Below are 13,932 nucleotides of genomic sequence, written 5' to 3' on the forward strand. Positions count from 1 at the left end.
ATAATGAATGGAAATGTGTTTTAAAATAAATATTCACTTGAAGAGTCTGCAGCACTAAGTACTAATGCAGAAACTGAGTAAGAACGAAGCCCACTTGTATGGCTAAATTTCAGAGAAATACAACAAGAAAAACAAATTCAAATTAAAAATGACAAACATTCATGATTTTTTGCTTGTAGTGATACAGAATCTCTTCTACATGTTACTTATGTGTAGAGTTCTGCTTGTAGTCTCCAGAAGAAATAGAACAGCATTTCTCCAAGTTAAATCCATGAAAAGCCCAGCTTCACCTTCTGCAAAGTACTATAGCCCTCTCTCAATTGTCCAAGTTCTCCTGAAGACAAACAAAAGCCCCCCATGTGCGTGTGTTTTGGAGAAAGAATTCAAGGATGGAGGAATGAGTGACCCATCTCCCACACCGATTTCATCCCTTCCCCCTGTAAAACGCACGGAGGGGTCTATAAAGCCACATCAGCGGGGCAGCGCTTTTTACACGGCCCGTCCTTCGTGATTTTGATTCTCATCTAAGGGAGCAAGCTTAGCGCCCAGGATACTGAGATAAGGAATTTTATAAACCCTGAGACAGAGAAGCGGATGAGACGTTTTATGCTGACTGCAGTAAGACTTCACCGAGGCATTCAGCAAAGTCATGCTCCCACGGCTACGTGCAGGGTCAGTGGTGCGGGTGGCTGAGGGTTGCGCTAGGTACCAGTGACCAGCCAAGCAAGGCCAGTGGGAGAGGCGAGAGACACAAAGGAAGAGCCATAAATACCTCGGCAAACATCACCACCATCTTCGCACCCCTCCGCTGCAGCCCCCCAGCCTGGCCCTGCCAAGGCAGGCTGCGACTGTGGGCTGGCCAGCATTCAAATACCTTTACTCTGCTAACTTATCAGCCAAAAGAGAGATAATTGGAAGTCATGACAAGCCTGCATTTTGGGAAACCCAACCCCCCCAAGCTACAGCCTCCTTCCTTGAAGCATTCAGTCCGAACGCTCTTTTCATCTGCAGCAAAGAAAGCATTTTCCCTCCCACAGCAGGCCTCACCTCCCCCCCCAGCTCGGGCAGCCGCTCTCAGCTTCCCCTCGGGGTCAGAGCCCAAGGCTTCCACCTTGCATGCAGTGCGTGTCCCGTGTCCCGGTGGCGGGGACACCGCTGCAGCTGCTCCTCTGCAGGTGAGCTTTGCCTCTCGGGGGTTTGGCTTCCTTTTCCCAGAGCAGCACAGGTCCTTCCTGCTGGGAAAAGGTAACCCCAGGCTCCTCCCTGGGCCAGCACAACACACCGGTACCTAGCTGTCAGCACTCGAGCTATGGGTGTGGTTTAGTTTCAAAATAAGTAATTTCTTTTAAGATCAACTGAAATATTTACAAGTTCTCGAAGACTGCTGACCTATTCATTCATCAAGAAAGGGGCCTGGATAAGAGGCTAGAAGCTCGAAGTCCCATCCCGATCCAGATCCCATCTGGATCCACGGTAGTGATCGGACAACTCCACCCCCAACTTCACAGTTGAGTGAACAAGTACTCCAGAAACCAGCTGGGAATGTTTCACATTTTATTAGGAAAATCAGAACTAAAACTAAAACCTGTTGTTTAACAGTGACAGCAGCGTTTCACTGGCATGGAAGGCATATCGCAATTTAAAGGTACAATACAGTCATTAAAAGAAATTAAAAATTACAAGAAATCTTATAGAACAGGTCTAACAATGCCACTCCTTACAGAGCACCATAAAGCCCCGTTACAGCAACCTACAGACCTCAACCTTCAGCCAAGGAGCCTTCTCCAGGGCTTTGCCACTGTGTAAAACATGGCTGTGACACGGAAACTCTTCATGACGTTGTACGAAGTCCAACTCTCTGTAACTTTCAATAGAGCAGATGGAGTGCTCTCAACATGCTCTTCAAAAAACAAGTCCCAAGCTGACCAGGATAACTTTAAAAACTGTAAAACTTTAGTCACATACTCATGTACTGTGTTGTGGGGACAGGATGACAGTAGTGCACACAGAAAACACACCTTTAAACACCCATTCCAGTTACAAAGTAACAAATGGTAAAAATCAGAATTAGCAAAAATTAAATATTCCATACAGGTTAATTATCTAAACAGCAATTCTGCCATTGTTGGTGTGAGTACCAAGGACCGACAGCTCAGTGACACGGCCAAAGTGATGCAGGCTACAAAACTCAGGCTACAAAACTCACACAAACACATCGTACACAAGCTGCATGCTCCTGTGTTTTCTTACAGTCACCCTGGCCACAGGGAGCAGAGGGAAGAACTTCAGAGAGGGGGATCCGTGATTACAGTAGAACATTTCAACTAGAAAATACACTTCTTTCTCTCGCGAAAGCAGCATGCTGGTGCCGGTAAGCACAACGTACCCCGTCCACCCATCTCTGACACAGCAGAGCTCCGCTCACCTGTTACACAAAGCCACTACCGAAACCCCTCTATGAGACAGAAAACTAAATCACATGTAAAGGGAGCCAAGAACTAAAATACTTCTCTCTTCACTGCACTGTTCCCCTTAATGTGAGGTAAGTAGCAGAGTCCTGGAGCCTCTGAACTTGTTTTTTTTTTTTTGAGTTTACAGTTCTCAACAGAAAAAAAAACTTCTCCAAAACACATCCCTGAATTTTGCTCATTTCTGGTTCCATCTGTCACGTTAGCATCTTGTGACAATCACCATAGATGGCACCACTTCTGTGACTCATGCCAGAAGCAGCAGGCTCACAAATGCATTGCTTTGTCCCCTCCCCAGCTCAGGAGGACAGACCCTTCACCCTGCCCCATTTGTCAGCTGCAGCAATCCTGTGCCTGCCAGCTGCAGCTACCACCACACCACACATGCCCTCTAGGCCCAAGAAAGGGCTGCTAACATTCCTGCAATCTAAAAGCACAAAACCAGCATCGGGTATGGCAAATGAAGCCAGAGAAATAAACTTTTCCTGTGTCCTGAGCAAGCATCCTACTGGGATCAGGGACCAGTCAGGCCCTCAGTCCAGCAACTGTCCCCATGACTGTCCTTAATGCTGAAATAAAGGTTTGCAGTGCCTCTGGTTTTGCCTCACTCTGCTTCACCAGAACCTGCATCTCCGAATCTGCTGCCTCAAGCAAAAGCTCTGTTAGGAAGAGGCAACCTTTGTCATCCTGAGCACTGAGATAAGCTTTCCAGGGCTGGACGCCGGCTTTGCTCATAGCAATAGTCTGGATGTGGACAACGTGAAGAGCAGTCTGTATGGTATCTTGATGAACAGTCCCACACCAGGGCAGAGAGAAGTGGCAGCTCACGTCTAGGTTCAGCCAGGTCTTCTCAAACTGTTCTGCCGTCAGGTAAACGTCAGGAATTAAGGTCAGGCTGCTTGTATTGGGATGAACCTTGAGGACTTCTTTGTTCCCTTCAGAAATCAGGGACTCTGAAACGAAACCACAAACATGTGAGATGTGGCATATAAGGTGCCGTTTCCAACTCCACAAAGACTATCTTATGAAGCCATCAGACAAAGGTGGCTGGAATCACAGCACCTTCAGCAGCATACCCTGGGCTAGTGAGGTGGTGACCAGTCATGCTTTGCACAAGACGGAGAAAGTTGGAACACTACATCAGCAAAGCACTGTGATCTTCTTTCAAAGAAATCCACATAAGTCTCCACTGACAAAGGGAAAACAGATCCCAGAGGAAGGTGAGGCAGGTTACCTGTGTCTCTCTCCCTGGAATCAGTACAAGGAGAACAAGTGTAAGAGGGTTCTGCTGGTTGGTGAGCAGTGACAAGTGCCCAGCGTTCTCTGCCATAAACAGGTGCAAGAGTGTTAAACTCTGAAGCCCATGTATTCACAGGTCGCTCAGTTTGGTCTTCCAGGAGGCCCAGAGAGGGGTCAGACTTGGGGCTACACAGGACCCGTTTCACTTCTTCCACACCAGACTGCAAAAGGCGATAGTAGAACAATCCACGGTCTCGTACTGCCATATCTGCCTCCTCCTCTGGGAATCAGAGACACATACTTTATGGAGAGCTCTTACCATTCAGATTTCCCTGAAGTACTAACGCTTAATTACTAAAAACAGATTCTCAGGGATAAAGTAAGCCTGTTACAATAATCAGCCAGACAGCTAGGGGCCAAGCAGCAGCCTAAGGCATAAAGCCACCTTACCTTGCCACCCTGGATTGTCACCTCACAGCTAGGATGCTGACACACCGCATCCGTGTGCTGGGGACACGGCCAAACCAAGTCCCAAAAAGCCTGTACTACTGCTTCAGTGAAAGAGAAGAAAGGGAACCCACCTATGCAGTAATAGAGCAGTCTCCCTAACATGTCCTGGCACTCAGCAGGACGAGACAGGAAAAGTCGCACCAATGCTGTCAGAAGCTCCATCTTCACTGCTGGGAACATCTCCGATTTCACGTTCTCCACAAAGTCCTCTAAAACATAGGGGGCATTTGGTATTTTCTCACCATGTGTGCCCAGGAGCCAGATCAGTGCTTGCTTGCCCTAAAGGAACCACAGGAAAAATAGCAAATAGGCATCATTTGCCAGAAAGACAGTGTTGACATGAAATAAACAGATATAAAAGAACAAGTCTTCTGAAGATTTCTCATCTTTGCCCACCAATGCCGAGCCAAAGAAAAGCCAAACAGTCGTTGTCCACCCAGCCTCAACAGGAAGGGCAGACAGCCCACGGCACAAAGCCACCTTACCTCACTGTCCTGGATGGTGTCCTCGCAGCTAGGCAGGGCCCGACACACTGCATCCATGCACTGGGGACACAGCCAAACCAGGTCCCGAAAAGCCTGTACTACCGCTGCAATGAAACAAAATGCTCAGCATTACCCAAAAGTTATGCAACCACTAGTGGGAAAAAAAAATAATTCCAACCCTCCCCAGCCAAGACGTTTTGCAAGTCTTAGCCAGGGAGGTCAGTGCCTTGCTTGTGACTATGATTTGAGACACCCTCCTTCAAAGTCCCATGAAACTGCATTTGTCAGAGCAAAGTTATACCAAGTCTCAAATAAAGCACTGAAACTTCAGCTTGTTCCTCTGTCTGCTGGAAAGTAATCTCTCTTCTGGACATTCCCCAGCCTTTAAAAAGACACTGATTCATGATGCTTCAGACACACAAGGTTAGAATGACAAATTAAAACTAATACCAATTCAAAATGAGCCTCATAAACTTTTAAGTCAAAATTTTAAAGACTTTGCTGCCCGCTTACAGAAATACTAGCAGCTTCTGAGATCTAATTCAACAGCTGAGTGCAAGTGTGCGATTTTCAGAACTGAATGCAAGACCATTTAAAAGAGAGAGCAGAAACAGCAACGATATGAAGTTAGATCTGAGGGGCAGGACAAGATCAATAGAAACCTGGGTACAAGTGAATCCAGACTACTATACAAGGAACAGAAATCACAAAGATTTAAAAGATCTATTAATCATCTTGGCCCTCAAGTCACTCAAGTGTCTCTGCCGAGTCCCTCACTCCCAAAGTCAGCAGGTGGCAGCCAGAAAGGAGCTTCCACATCAGACCATGAACGCAGCTAGGACCCTGCCCCTTCCACTACAAAGTGTAATTCCTACGGAAGCAAAAACTACAATGTATACACTGTATACACCCAAGTGCATCAGGAAGACCTCCACCCGAAGATGCCAATTAAATTAAAAGCCAAGTGCCTTTGAGAGCCTTGAGTTTGGGTTCACAAGCCCCAGAAGGCCACTTCCTGAAAGCATAAGCCAGGCAAACAACCTGGAGCTGATTACCTGAAGTGATGTGTTCCTGCTGAAGCCCCAGGAGCTCTGTCAGAATCCCCACACACTGTTCTGTGTATGTCCTAGCAATATTGCCTGCAGAGATGCCAGAGGACACAGAAGTCAGCCTTTTGTAAGAGTGAAATAGGAACCATGAGCCCAACTATTCATCACAAACTCACTTTAAAGAAACAGTCTTTCCCTTCTCCTTTTTGATTACAATTTCTGAAAGTGTAGTGAAACGAGCTTGCTCTCCACACAAGGGAGAACTCCTTTTTCCAAAGCCATGCCTCAGAAGTCTGAGCTTTTCTTAAGCATAACACGTAAGAAAGCCAGTCATGCTAAAATGCCTTTCCCCTTATGAACACTATAGAAACTCACCTACTTTAAAGCTTACAAAAACAAAACTAGAATACCCCAAATCACCTTAACTCTGCCCCCATCACAACTCAAAGAACAGGCAGGTATTAGACCACTCCACCCACTACACAGTTCCACTCAACACTGTAAGGTTCGTTAATAAGATGAAATGACACAATTTCTTCAGAGCATCTCATCAGAGCACAGACATCTGAATGAGATTCACGGACATTATGCGGAATCTGAAACAATGCAATGCCAGGACTTCTGAAAGACACAGCACAATCGTGGTTTAGAAACACAGGTGCGTGCAAAACATTCCTGGGGAGGCTGGCCTGCAGAGAGCTGTACTGCTTCAGCACAGATCAGTTATTTGGCATTTGCCCAGATACACTTCAGCAGAGAAAGGCCCTCCTTAAAGGTATAGGGCTGCAGCTGCTCCCGAGACAAGACGCAGCTCTTACCTATGGCAAAGATCGCCCCTTGGGCGAGCTCTACCGATATATCGGTGCAATAACCTTTCAGCTCCTCCAGCACTTGCTGCACGTTTTCATCGTTCACCAGCTCACACAACACCTCCATCTTCTGGCATTTGATGTAGTGGGGCTCAGAATACGAACAGAAGAACTTTTTGTAGTGGCTGCTAAAATGGCCGGGAAGGCTACCGAGGATCTGACGCACGTGGCACAGAGCGGTGAAGCAGAGCTCCCTGCTCTCAGAGGTGCAGGCAGACAGCAGCGGTCCCTTCACTCTCACCAAAACATCTGCCTGTACATGTGGGTACTCCCTGGCCAGCACCAGGAAAAGCTTGGTGGCTGCCATCACAACACTGGGGCTACTGCTTTTGAGACAGCCATCCAATAAATTGAGTATGTCGAAGAGTTCTTCCTCACTGCGGGGTTTGTAACGCAGAAGGAAGGTAAGCACCTCGCTTTGCCCCCACTGATCCAGATCAGCCATCCTGCCAAGAGAATAAACACAGTTTTTCCAGAAGTCAAGAAGTATGTGAAAATCTGCGCTGTGCAGAGCAGTGGCCTTAGCTTCCGAGTTTCTTGCGGTCTCTGTTCCAAACCAAATGCTATGCTTCAGAAGTAGATACAGCAATTTCATCTCAAGGGTATCAAGCAGTTTATGCACATAGGCTCAGTATCAGTCACATGCACTTTTGCTGGTGCTCTAAGCCAAACAGCAATAGTGATAAGAACCTTGGGCAAAGCAATACCCCTCTTTTGCTGGATCGTGTAGAATTACCTGCAAAAAAATTAATTTCTTCAAGCAATGGCAATGGATAAGCTATGTATCTTCAAACGGACTGGAAGAGACATACTAGAACATACCTATCCCGCAAATGTATCTTGAGTACTGTCACCAACCCCACCCCAAAAAAAAACAACTAATCATGTTAACCTACAATTCCAGAACAAGCCACCAGCTGAAGCAAAGACTCCCTAGAAAAACAGAGCATCTCAAATCTCTCTTAAGACCTTAGTGGAAAAGTAATTTTGTTTCTCTTAGGATGGGCACCACCATCTCAGGTGCTAGGTTCTTCCCTGCAAGTTCTGACAGGAGGTCAGAACTTCAAGTTCACTGACAGGACACAAGAACAAAGCTTCCAGCACCATCCTGGTATCAAAGAAAACGAAACAAACCTGTTGAGGAGATGATGGGCAATGGGTTTGTTGATGACAACTCCTCCCTCCTTCTTCAAGATCTCTTCTAAGGCCCTCAGGCAGTTCACAACTACAATAGGATCCTGGTCGCGAAGCAAACTGTATAGCTCATTCACCAACGCACCATCTGCAAAGCAGCAGAGGTCTTTATATCAAATTTGGCTGACACACTGCGATTTAATTACTGCTTATAAACACTTATCTCAGACAAAAGATACAGCTTGATCTGGAAGAAGCAGTCAACAAAACTTCCAGGTCTACAGGAGCACATGCCCCTGGCACAACTCCCCGACAGTCTGCGGGTGCAAGAACAGCACCCGGCCAAGCAGAGGCTGCGGGAACAGCCATGACTTGCCGGAGGTCCTGCCACAGCAGGCAGGAGAGGGGCACCGACGCGGAACGGCGACCGCTACTTATCTCCCTCCCGCTGTCCTGCGGCCACAACCCAGAGGCAGCGTCGGACGCCAGGACAAAACAGCTGCGTGGGCTCCTGCTCCCGCCCGGCGGGTGTGTGTGGGGGCGGGGGGGGGGGGTGGGGGGGGTGCGTGCCGCGGGATGGGGGGGGCCGGCGCCGCTCACCCACTTCGGCGTCTCCCTGCAGCTTCAGCATCTTGGCGCAGCCCAGCACGGCCGCTCGCCGCACGTACGAGGCCTTGTCCCGCAGGCCGTTGAGGAGGGGCTGCTGCAGGTACTCCTGTATGCCGGGCATCCTGCGGAGGGGCACCAGCAGGCCTGAGCCCCCCCGCGGCACAGCACGGAACCCCCCGCCCCGCCCCCCCGGCCTCCCCAGCCCCACCTGAGGCCGCACATACTGCGGAGGGCGAGCCCGCGCACGGCGGGGCTGGGGTGCGCGCAGTCCTTGCGCAGCGTGTTGACGGCCAGCAGGGCCAGCTGCGGCTGCCGCGGCGCCTGCGCCCGCACGTACAGCGACACCAGCTTCTTCTGCACCACGTCGGCGGCCGCGCTAGCCTTCACCATCTCCGGGAACAGCCCCGACACGTCCGCGCCCTGCGCCATGTGCCTGCAGCGGGGACACGGCTCAGCGCCGGCGGAGACGCGGACGCAGCCCCCCTGCCGCCCCCTCCCCCCCGCCGCGGCCCCCCCCGCGGCCCGACCTACCGGATGACGCGCAGGACGGCGGCGCGGTACCGCAGCCGGTCCGCCTGCACGTGCGGGTTGGCCAGGGCCCGCCGCAGCTCCCGCACCGTCTCCTCACCGCCCAGGTACGGCATGGCTGCGGCACGCGCCCCGCCCCGCGCACGCGTTCCCGCCCCGACGCCGCTCTGCGCCCGCGCGGTGCCGCCCGCCGAATTCGGCGGGAAGCGGCGGGGAGGCCGCCATGAGCGGGACGGTGATCCCCGGTACGCCCATCGCCGTGGACTTCTGGAGCGTGCGGAGGGCGGGCGGCGCCCGCCTTTTCTTCCTGTCGCACCTGCACTCGGACCACACGGTGGGGCTGTCCAGCACCTGGAGCCGCCCGCTGTACTGCTCGCCGCTCACCGCCCGCCTGCTGCACCGCCGCCTGCAGGTACGCGCCCCCGGCCCGGCCCCCACCGCCCCCGGCCCGGCCCCACCGCCCCCGGCCCGGCCCCCACCGCCCCCGGCCCGGCCCCCACCGCCCGCGGCCCGGCCCCCACCGCCCGCGGCCCGGCCCCCACCGCCCCCGGCCCGGCCCCCCCGCCCCCGGCCCGGCCCCCACCGCCCGCGGCCCGGCCCCACCGCCCCCGACCCTCACCGCCCCCAGCCTGCCCCCACCAGCCCCGGCTCGGCCCGGCCCCCACTGCCCCCGGCCCGCTGCAGGTGCCAACGCGCTGGATCCGGCCGCTGGAGGTGGGGCAGAGCCATGTGCTGGACCACGAGGTGACTGTGACACTGCTTGACTCCAACCACTGCCCCGGCTCAGTCATGTTCCTCTTCGAGGGCGCCTTCGGCACCATCCTGCACACAGGTACAGGGCAGCCCCCTGTGGCCCCCGCCGCGGCCTTTCCCACCCCGACGGTGTTGTCCTTGCAGGGGACTTTCGCTACACCAGCACCATGCGGAGCGAGCCAGCGCTGAGGGGCCGCCACATTGACCGCCTCTACCTGGACAACACCCACTGCCACCCGCACCGGCCCTTGCCCTCGCGGCAGCACGCCATGCGCCAGGCCGCCCACATCATCCGCACGCACCCACAGCACCGGGTCGTCATCGGTGAGTGCTGCCTCATGCCGCAGCATCCTTGCCCTTTCCCTCCCGGTGGCAGGGCCCCTTGGCAGGGTCTCGTGCCCCTCAGCCCCGTCCCTGGCACGCTGCTGACTGCTCTCCTTGCAGGTGTTTACAGCCTGGGGAAGGAGACGCTGCTGGTGGACCTGGCCTTGGAGTTCAGCACCTGGGTGGTGGTGAGCCCCTGGCGCCTGGAGCAGATGCGGCTGCTGGAGATGCCCGATGTGTTCACTACCGAGGAGGAGGCCGGCTGGATCCGTGCTGTGGATGTCACCGAGATCCGCCTGGATACCCTCATCAGCTGGAACATGCTGCACCCTACCATCGCCATCCTCCCTACCGGCAGGCCTGTGAAAGTCACCCACCCCAACATCCACCCCATTCTGTACTCGGATCACTCGTCCTTTTCAGAGCTCTGCGAGTTTGTGAAGTGGCTGAAACCTTGCTCGGTCATTCCAATTGTGAGGGGCAGCATGTGCCAGGCTTACTTTCAGGAATACCTAAGTTCTGCCCCTCAGGCGCTTCCTGACCTCAAAATCCCAAAGCCTGTGCAAGAGTCTGTACAGCAGCAAAGCAAAAGAAAAAGGCAGCAACCCATGTGTCTCTTGAGAAGAGCTGTGCGGCATTCTGTGCCCCAAGGAGTTGTTTATGAGTCCCCAGAAAAATGTACTGAGAAATCTGAAGAGTTCACAGGTGCTAATGCCCCTCAGCAGAACTGCTGTGAGTCAGCTTTCTGCTCAAAAGAAGGTTGCACTTCTCATATGGGCAAGGAGAAAGAGAATGAAGAGATGAGTGCACAGCCAGCAGTAGCAAGGGCAGCTAGCACTGTTAGTCAGGCACCTGTTTCTGATGAGCACTTTTCACCTGGATTTGCAGAGCAGTATTTACTCACTCCCTTAAATGTCCTAAAGCAGAATTCCACACAGAATTTTTACAAGCGGGTAGAAGATTTTTTAAGGAGGGGAGAAGTGTCCAAAAAAATAGCGTGATGCTTGCCAATGCAGTTGGTGGCAGTGATTCTAGAGGTCTTACTGCTGTGTCCCATTCTCTGTGCTCAGGTTTCCCATCCGGGGAGAGCTGCTGAGCTATAGCACTCTTCTTTCTTTACCTCTTATTAGAGGACAAGGAGGAAACTAGAACCACTTTGTCAGTGTTACGTATTTTCAAAATTTATTTATTTTTAAATCTCTGTCTACACCTGTTGGGTCTCCACACTACACTCGGGCTGTGCAGCCCCACTGCCTGTGTGCCTTGTATCCACTCTTTGCGGTGTCTTGCCTATCTCTTGTGACAAAAAATGCTGCTAAGTTGATTCAGGCTGAGCTGCAGAGGGTGTGAGCTGCTTGCAGCTGAAGTAATTAATGGGGCTGGAACGTGGTGAAAAAAGCAAGAGATTCTTTCTGCTTGTCTGTAATGTCTCATTGACAATGACTGGTTCATTCCAAGATGCATTACAAATATTATGTATTAAGGTACGTTTAAGAAATGCTGATTAAAAAAATCTAGAAAATGAAGTGCCTGTAAGTCTATTAATCTGTTTTCTGTTTACTGATCTGCTAATACCTACTGACAGCACTACTGCTGCATCCAGCCAGCTGCAGCTGGATGTAGTTCTGCTCTCCTGAAAGCACCATCTTAATGTTAACTATCAATGCTTTTTCAGATTACTGGCTGGAAAAAGTAGGAATTGTCTGGGTTCTTGAGTTTTGGACTTTCCATAATGCATCACGATATCCCTGCAGTCTCTGCATGCAAATTTGCATGTCTGAATTCCACTTGACTGCAAAGCGCTTGTAGTAACTGCCAGCTTTCTGCTAGGCCCACTGCCTTCCCATCTGCTGCCTGTTCTCAAGCAATAGCAAAGGGGATGGAAGATAATGAAACATCTGCTTAGTGGTATGAAATGCTTGGTCTCAGCAGCATTGTTTGGAAGGAATACTGTAGCTGAACAGCAAAATTGGCTCTGCTAGTTAGAGGTCGGGCACTTTCCCACTCCAGATCGACTGCAGAGAGCCACAGCCTGGCACAGTCAGGAAGTGTCAGCAGCGTGACCAGCCAGCGGGCACCCACTGTGGAGCCTGGAAATGCTGTAGTTGTGCCAAACTGCACTAGCCACGTTACAGATTGGCTCCCTGCGTGGGCAAGGCAGCAACACTCAAGTGGAAGTGGTCAGTAGGCACTTTCCTGGAGTTACAAACCAGCTGGTTACTCAGCTTTTCCTAGCCTCCTTTTCGTTACTTTCAACACAAAATGTTTCACGTGGTCTAAGTCAGGATCAGGGTCTCTTCTGAATGTAGCGTCCTGCAAGGTCTTTCCAAGACGAATCAGCTAGATGGATTGAATACCCTGAATCGAGCCAGAAAAGGAAGCATTTGTTCCTTTAGTAAAGCTAGGGCTTGCGAAAAGCAAAGATGCCTGTGGATGCAGCAGTCGCACCTGTTAAAATCTAGGCTGTCCTGAACAGTAATCATGGTGGCAACAAAAGTGGGTATATTTGGAAAGCTGTTTGTAAAACATGAGTCCTGACTCGCAACCCTGTGCCTTCCTAGGCACTGCAACAATATATAATAAAATAAGTAGCGCCTCTGGCTGTGACTGCCTGTTGGTTCTGCCTGCCAGCTGCTTAAGGGGATGCTGGACATGATGGACTAGGGTTCTGTGCAACACACTTCAAAAGGGATAGCAAGGGCAGCTCAAGCTTCTTGCCGTGGTCTGTGTGGTCCTCCTGTTCCTTGGAGGTTTCTGTGTGGATTATTTGCTAAGCAAAACTCAGCTGCAGAGCTCCATGGGGTCACTGTTGAGTGGTGACACCTGCATCTTTCATAACATCTGAGGCAGCCAGGGAATAATTGTGCTATGCTTGTAGTGTTTTGTGTGATGCTGGCTGCCTTGGAGACGCAGGCTGTTATTTCAATAGCGTTGAAATTTAAGTGACTCATTTGACAGGCAGGTGAGTGAGGCACTGCCTGAACTCCCAGATTCCACATCCTGCTAGTGCGTGCAGCCTCTCCATTGCTCGGAAGGAATGTTTGCCTTCTGACTCACTGCTCCAATTAGGTATGTTGCAAATCACCTCAGAGATCTGATGCATTTCACTGCATTCCAGCCTTTCCTCTCTTATTCTTACCAGCCTTTCTTCTCAACCCTTTATTCAAGTAAATGAAATAGAGAACCTCCTGGTGAACCTTTGGGCAAAATGGAGTTGTAAATGGTAGTTCTTTGCTGAGGTAAGTCTGATCTTTAGATCACACAAAAAGAAGTGAAAATTGCAGACCAGAAGCTGGGGATCTGCACCCCATTTCTGAACACTTATTTAAAAGTGCAGAAGACATGCTGGCTTCCTTTACTAGAGCTTAAAAGGTAATTTCTGCCACTTAAGAAAGAAATCATCCAAATAGTATAGAGTCAAGGCAACTTAAAATCTCTCCATGGTTTTAAAAGGCAATGTAAGCAGGAAAGGCTTGACCAACAGTCAGCACGTTGGAGATCTTGCCTCTGCAGAGCAGGTGCATGAGGCGTTTTAGAGTGCCACGTGTCTCCTCCCTCTCCTGGGCATTAAAATACTACTTTTGTGTATTATTCTAAAATCCTGGAAAACAAAACGTGGCCTTGTGGGGAAAACTGGCAGTATAGTTTTGCTGAGCTCTAAGGTTTCTGAGAATCCTTCAGTTGTCCTGAAGTCTCCCAGCAGCATGTAGCTTGCCTCTTACAGGCTCCCTCCCTTGTGCTTGCCTCCAAAGTTTCCCTCTTTCCCTGCCACCAGCCTAGCTCACAGGGGAGCATTGGTGCAGCCGAGAGCTGGAGCGTCACGTGCACCATGGTCTGAACATGCTGTTTCCAGCTCAGCTGCTGCCACAGGTGTGTTTTGCTCACAACAGTGACAATGAGAAGCTGTAGCCAAGTATTGGCTTGCTGGTGGGGTATCTAAGGGCCACATGCTTGGAAACATACA

The 13,932-nt window shown here is 51.1% G+C and overlaps 2 protein-coding genes across 5 annotated transcripts; one reads left to right on the plus strand and one right to left on the minus strand.

The window, feature by feature from the left end:
* Nucleotides 1-1,540: 1,540 nt before the first annotated feature.
* Nucleotides 1,541-9,053, minus strand: AP4B1 (adaptor related protein complex 4 subunit beta 1). Of its 3 annotated transcripts, XM_037410438.1 has the most exons (10): nt 8,895-9,053; nt 8,572-8,796; nt 8,355-8,485; nt 7,755-7,902; nt 6,570-7,066; nt 5,758-5,841; nt 4,703-4,806; nt 4,289-4,496; nt 3,703-3,987; nt 1,541-3,421 (listed from the first exon to the last, which is right to left on the minus strand). In XM_037410438.1, the coding sequence occupies exons 1-10, from the start codon at nt 9,005-9,007 to the stop codon at nt 2,994-2,996; spliced, it is 2,223 nt and encodes a 740-aa protein (XP_037266335.1). In that variant the 5' UTR covers nt 9,008-9,053; the 3' UTR covers nt 1,541-2,993. The 3 variants fall into 3 exon arrangements, with proteins under 3 accessions (XP_037266335.1, XP_037266336.1, XP_037266337.1); XM_037410439.1 differs by lacking the exon at nt 8,572-8,796; XM_037410440.1 differs by lacking the exon at nt 8,895-9,053 and having other exon boundaries at nt 8,588-8,610.
* A 44-nt stretch (nt 9,054-9,097) lies between these two features.
* Nucleotides 9,098-11,494, plus strand: DCLRE1B (DNA cross-link repair 1B). 2 transcript variants are annotated; one of them, XM_037410443.1, is made up of 4 exons: nt 9,098-9,303; nt 9,576-9,723; nt 9,789-9,968; nt 10,099-10,274. In XM_037410443.1, exons 1-4 carry the CDS (start codon nt 9,115-9,117, stop codon nt 10,158-10,160), a joined length of 579 nt encoding a protein of 192 aa, XP_037266340.1. In that variant the 5' UTR covers nt 9,098-9,114; the 3' UTR covers nt 10,161-10,274. The 2 variants fall into 2 exon arrangements, with proteins under 2 accessions (XP_037266340.1, XP_037266339.1); XM_037410442.1 differs by lacking the exon at nt 9,098-9,303 and having other exon boundaries at nt 9,616-9,968; nt 10,089-11,494.
* Nucleotides 11,495-13,932: the final 2,438 nt, after the last annotated feature.

This window comes from Falco rusticolus, chromosome 17 (genome assembly GCF_015220075.1).
Source record: "Falco rusticolus isolate bFalRus1 chromosome 17, bFalRus1.pri, whole genome shotgun sequence".
Taxonomy (NCBI): Eukaryota; Metazoa; Chordata; class Aves; order Falconiformes; family Falconidae; genus Falco; species Falco rusticolus.

What these genes read in the sequence shown, in the direction of transcription:
- DCLRE1B (XM_037410442.1), top strand. Translation starts at nt 9,812, where the DNA reads ATGCGGAGCGAGCCAGCGCTGAGGGGCCGCCACATTGACCGCCTCTAC. An exon ending in ACAGCACCGGGTCGTCATCG is followed by an intron (nt 9,969 to 10,088) that starts GTGAGTGCTGCC and finishes CTCTCCTTGCAG; the next exon opens with GTGTTTACAGCCTGGGGAAG.
- AP4B1 (XM_037410438.1), bottom strand. Translation starts at nt 9,007, where the DNA reads ATGCCGTACCTGGGCGGTGAGGAGACGGTGCGGGAGCTGCGGCGGGCC. An exon ending in CGCAGTATGTGCGGCCTCAG is followed by an intron (nt 8,486 to 8,571) that starts GTGGGGCTGGGG and finishes GCCCCTCCGCAG; the next exon opens with GATGCCCGGCATACAGGAGT. An exon ending in AGGGGCGATCTTTGCCATAG is followed by an intron (nt 5,842 to 6,569) that starts GTAAGAGCTGCG and finishes GCATCTCTGCAG; the next exon opens with GCAATATTGCTAGGACATAC.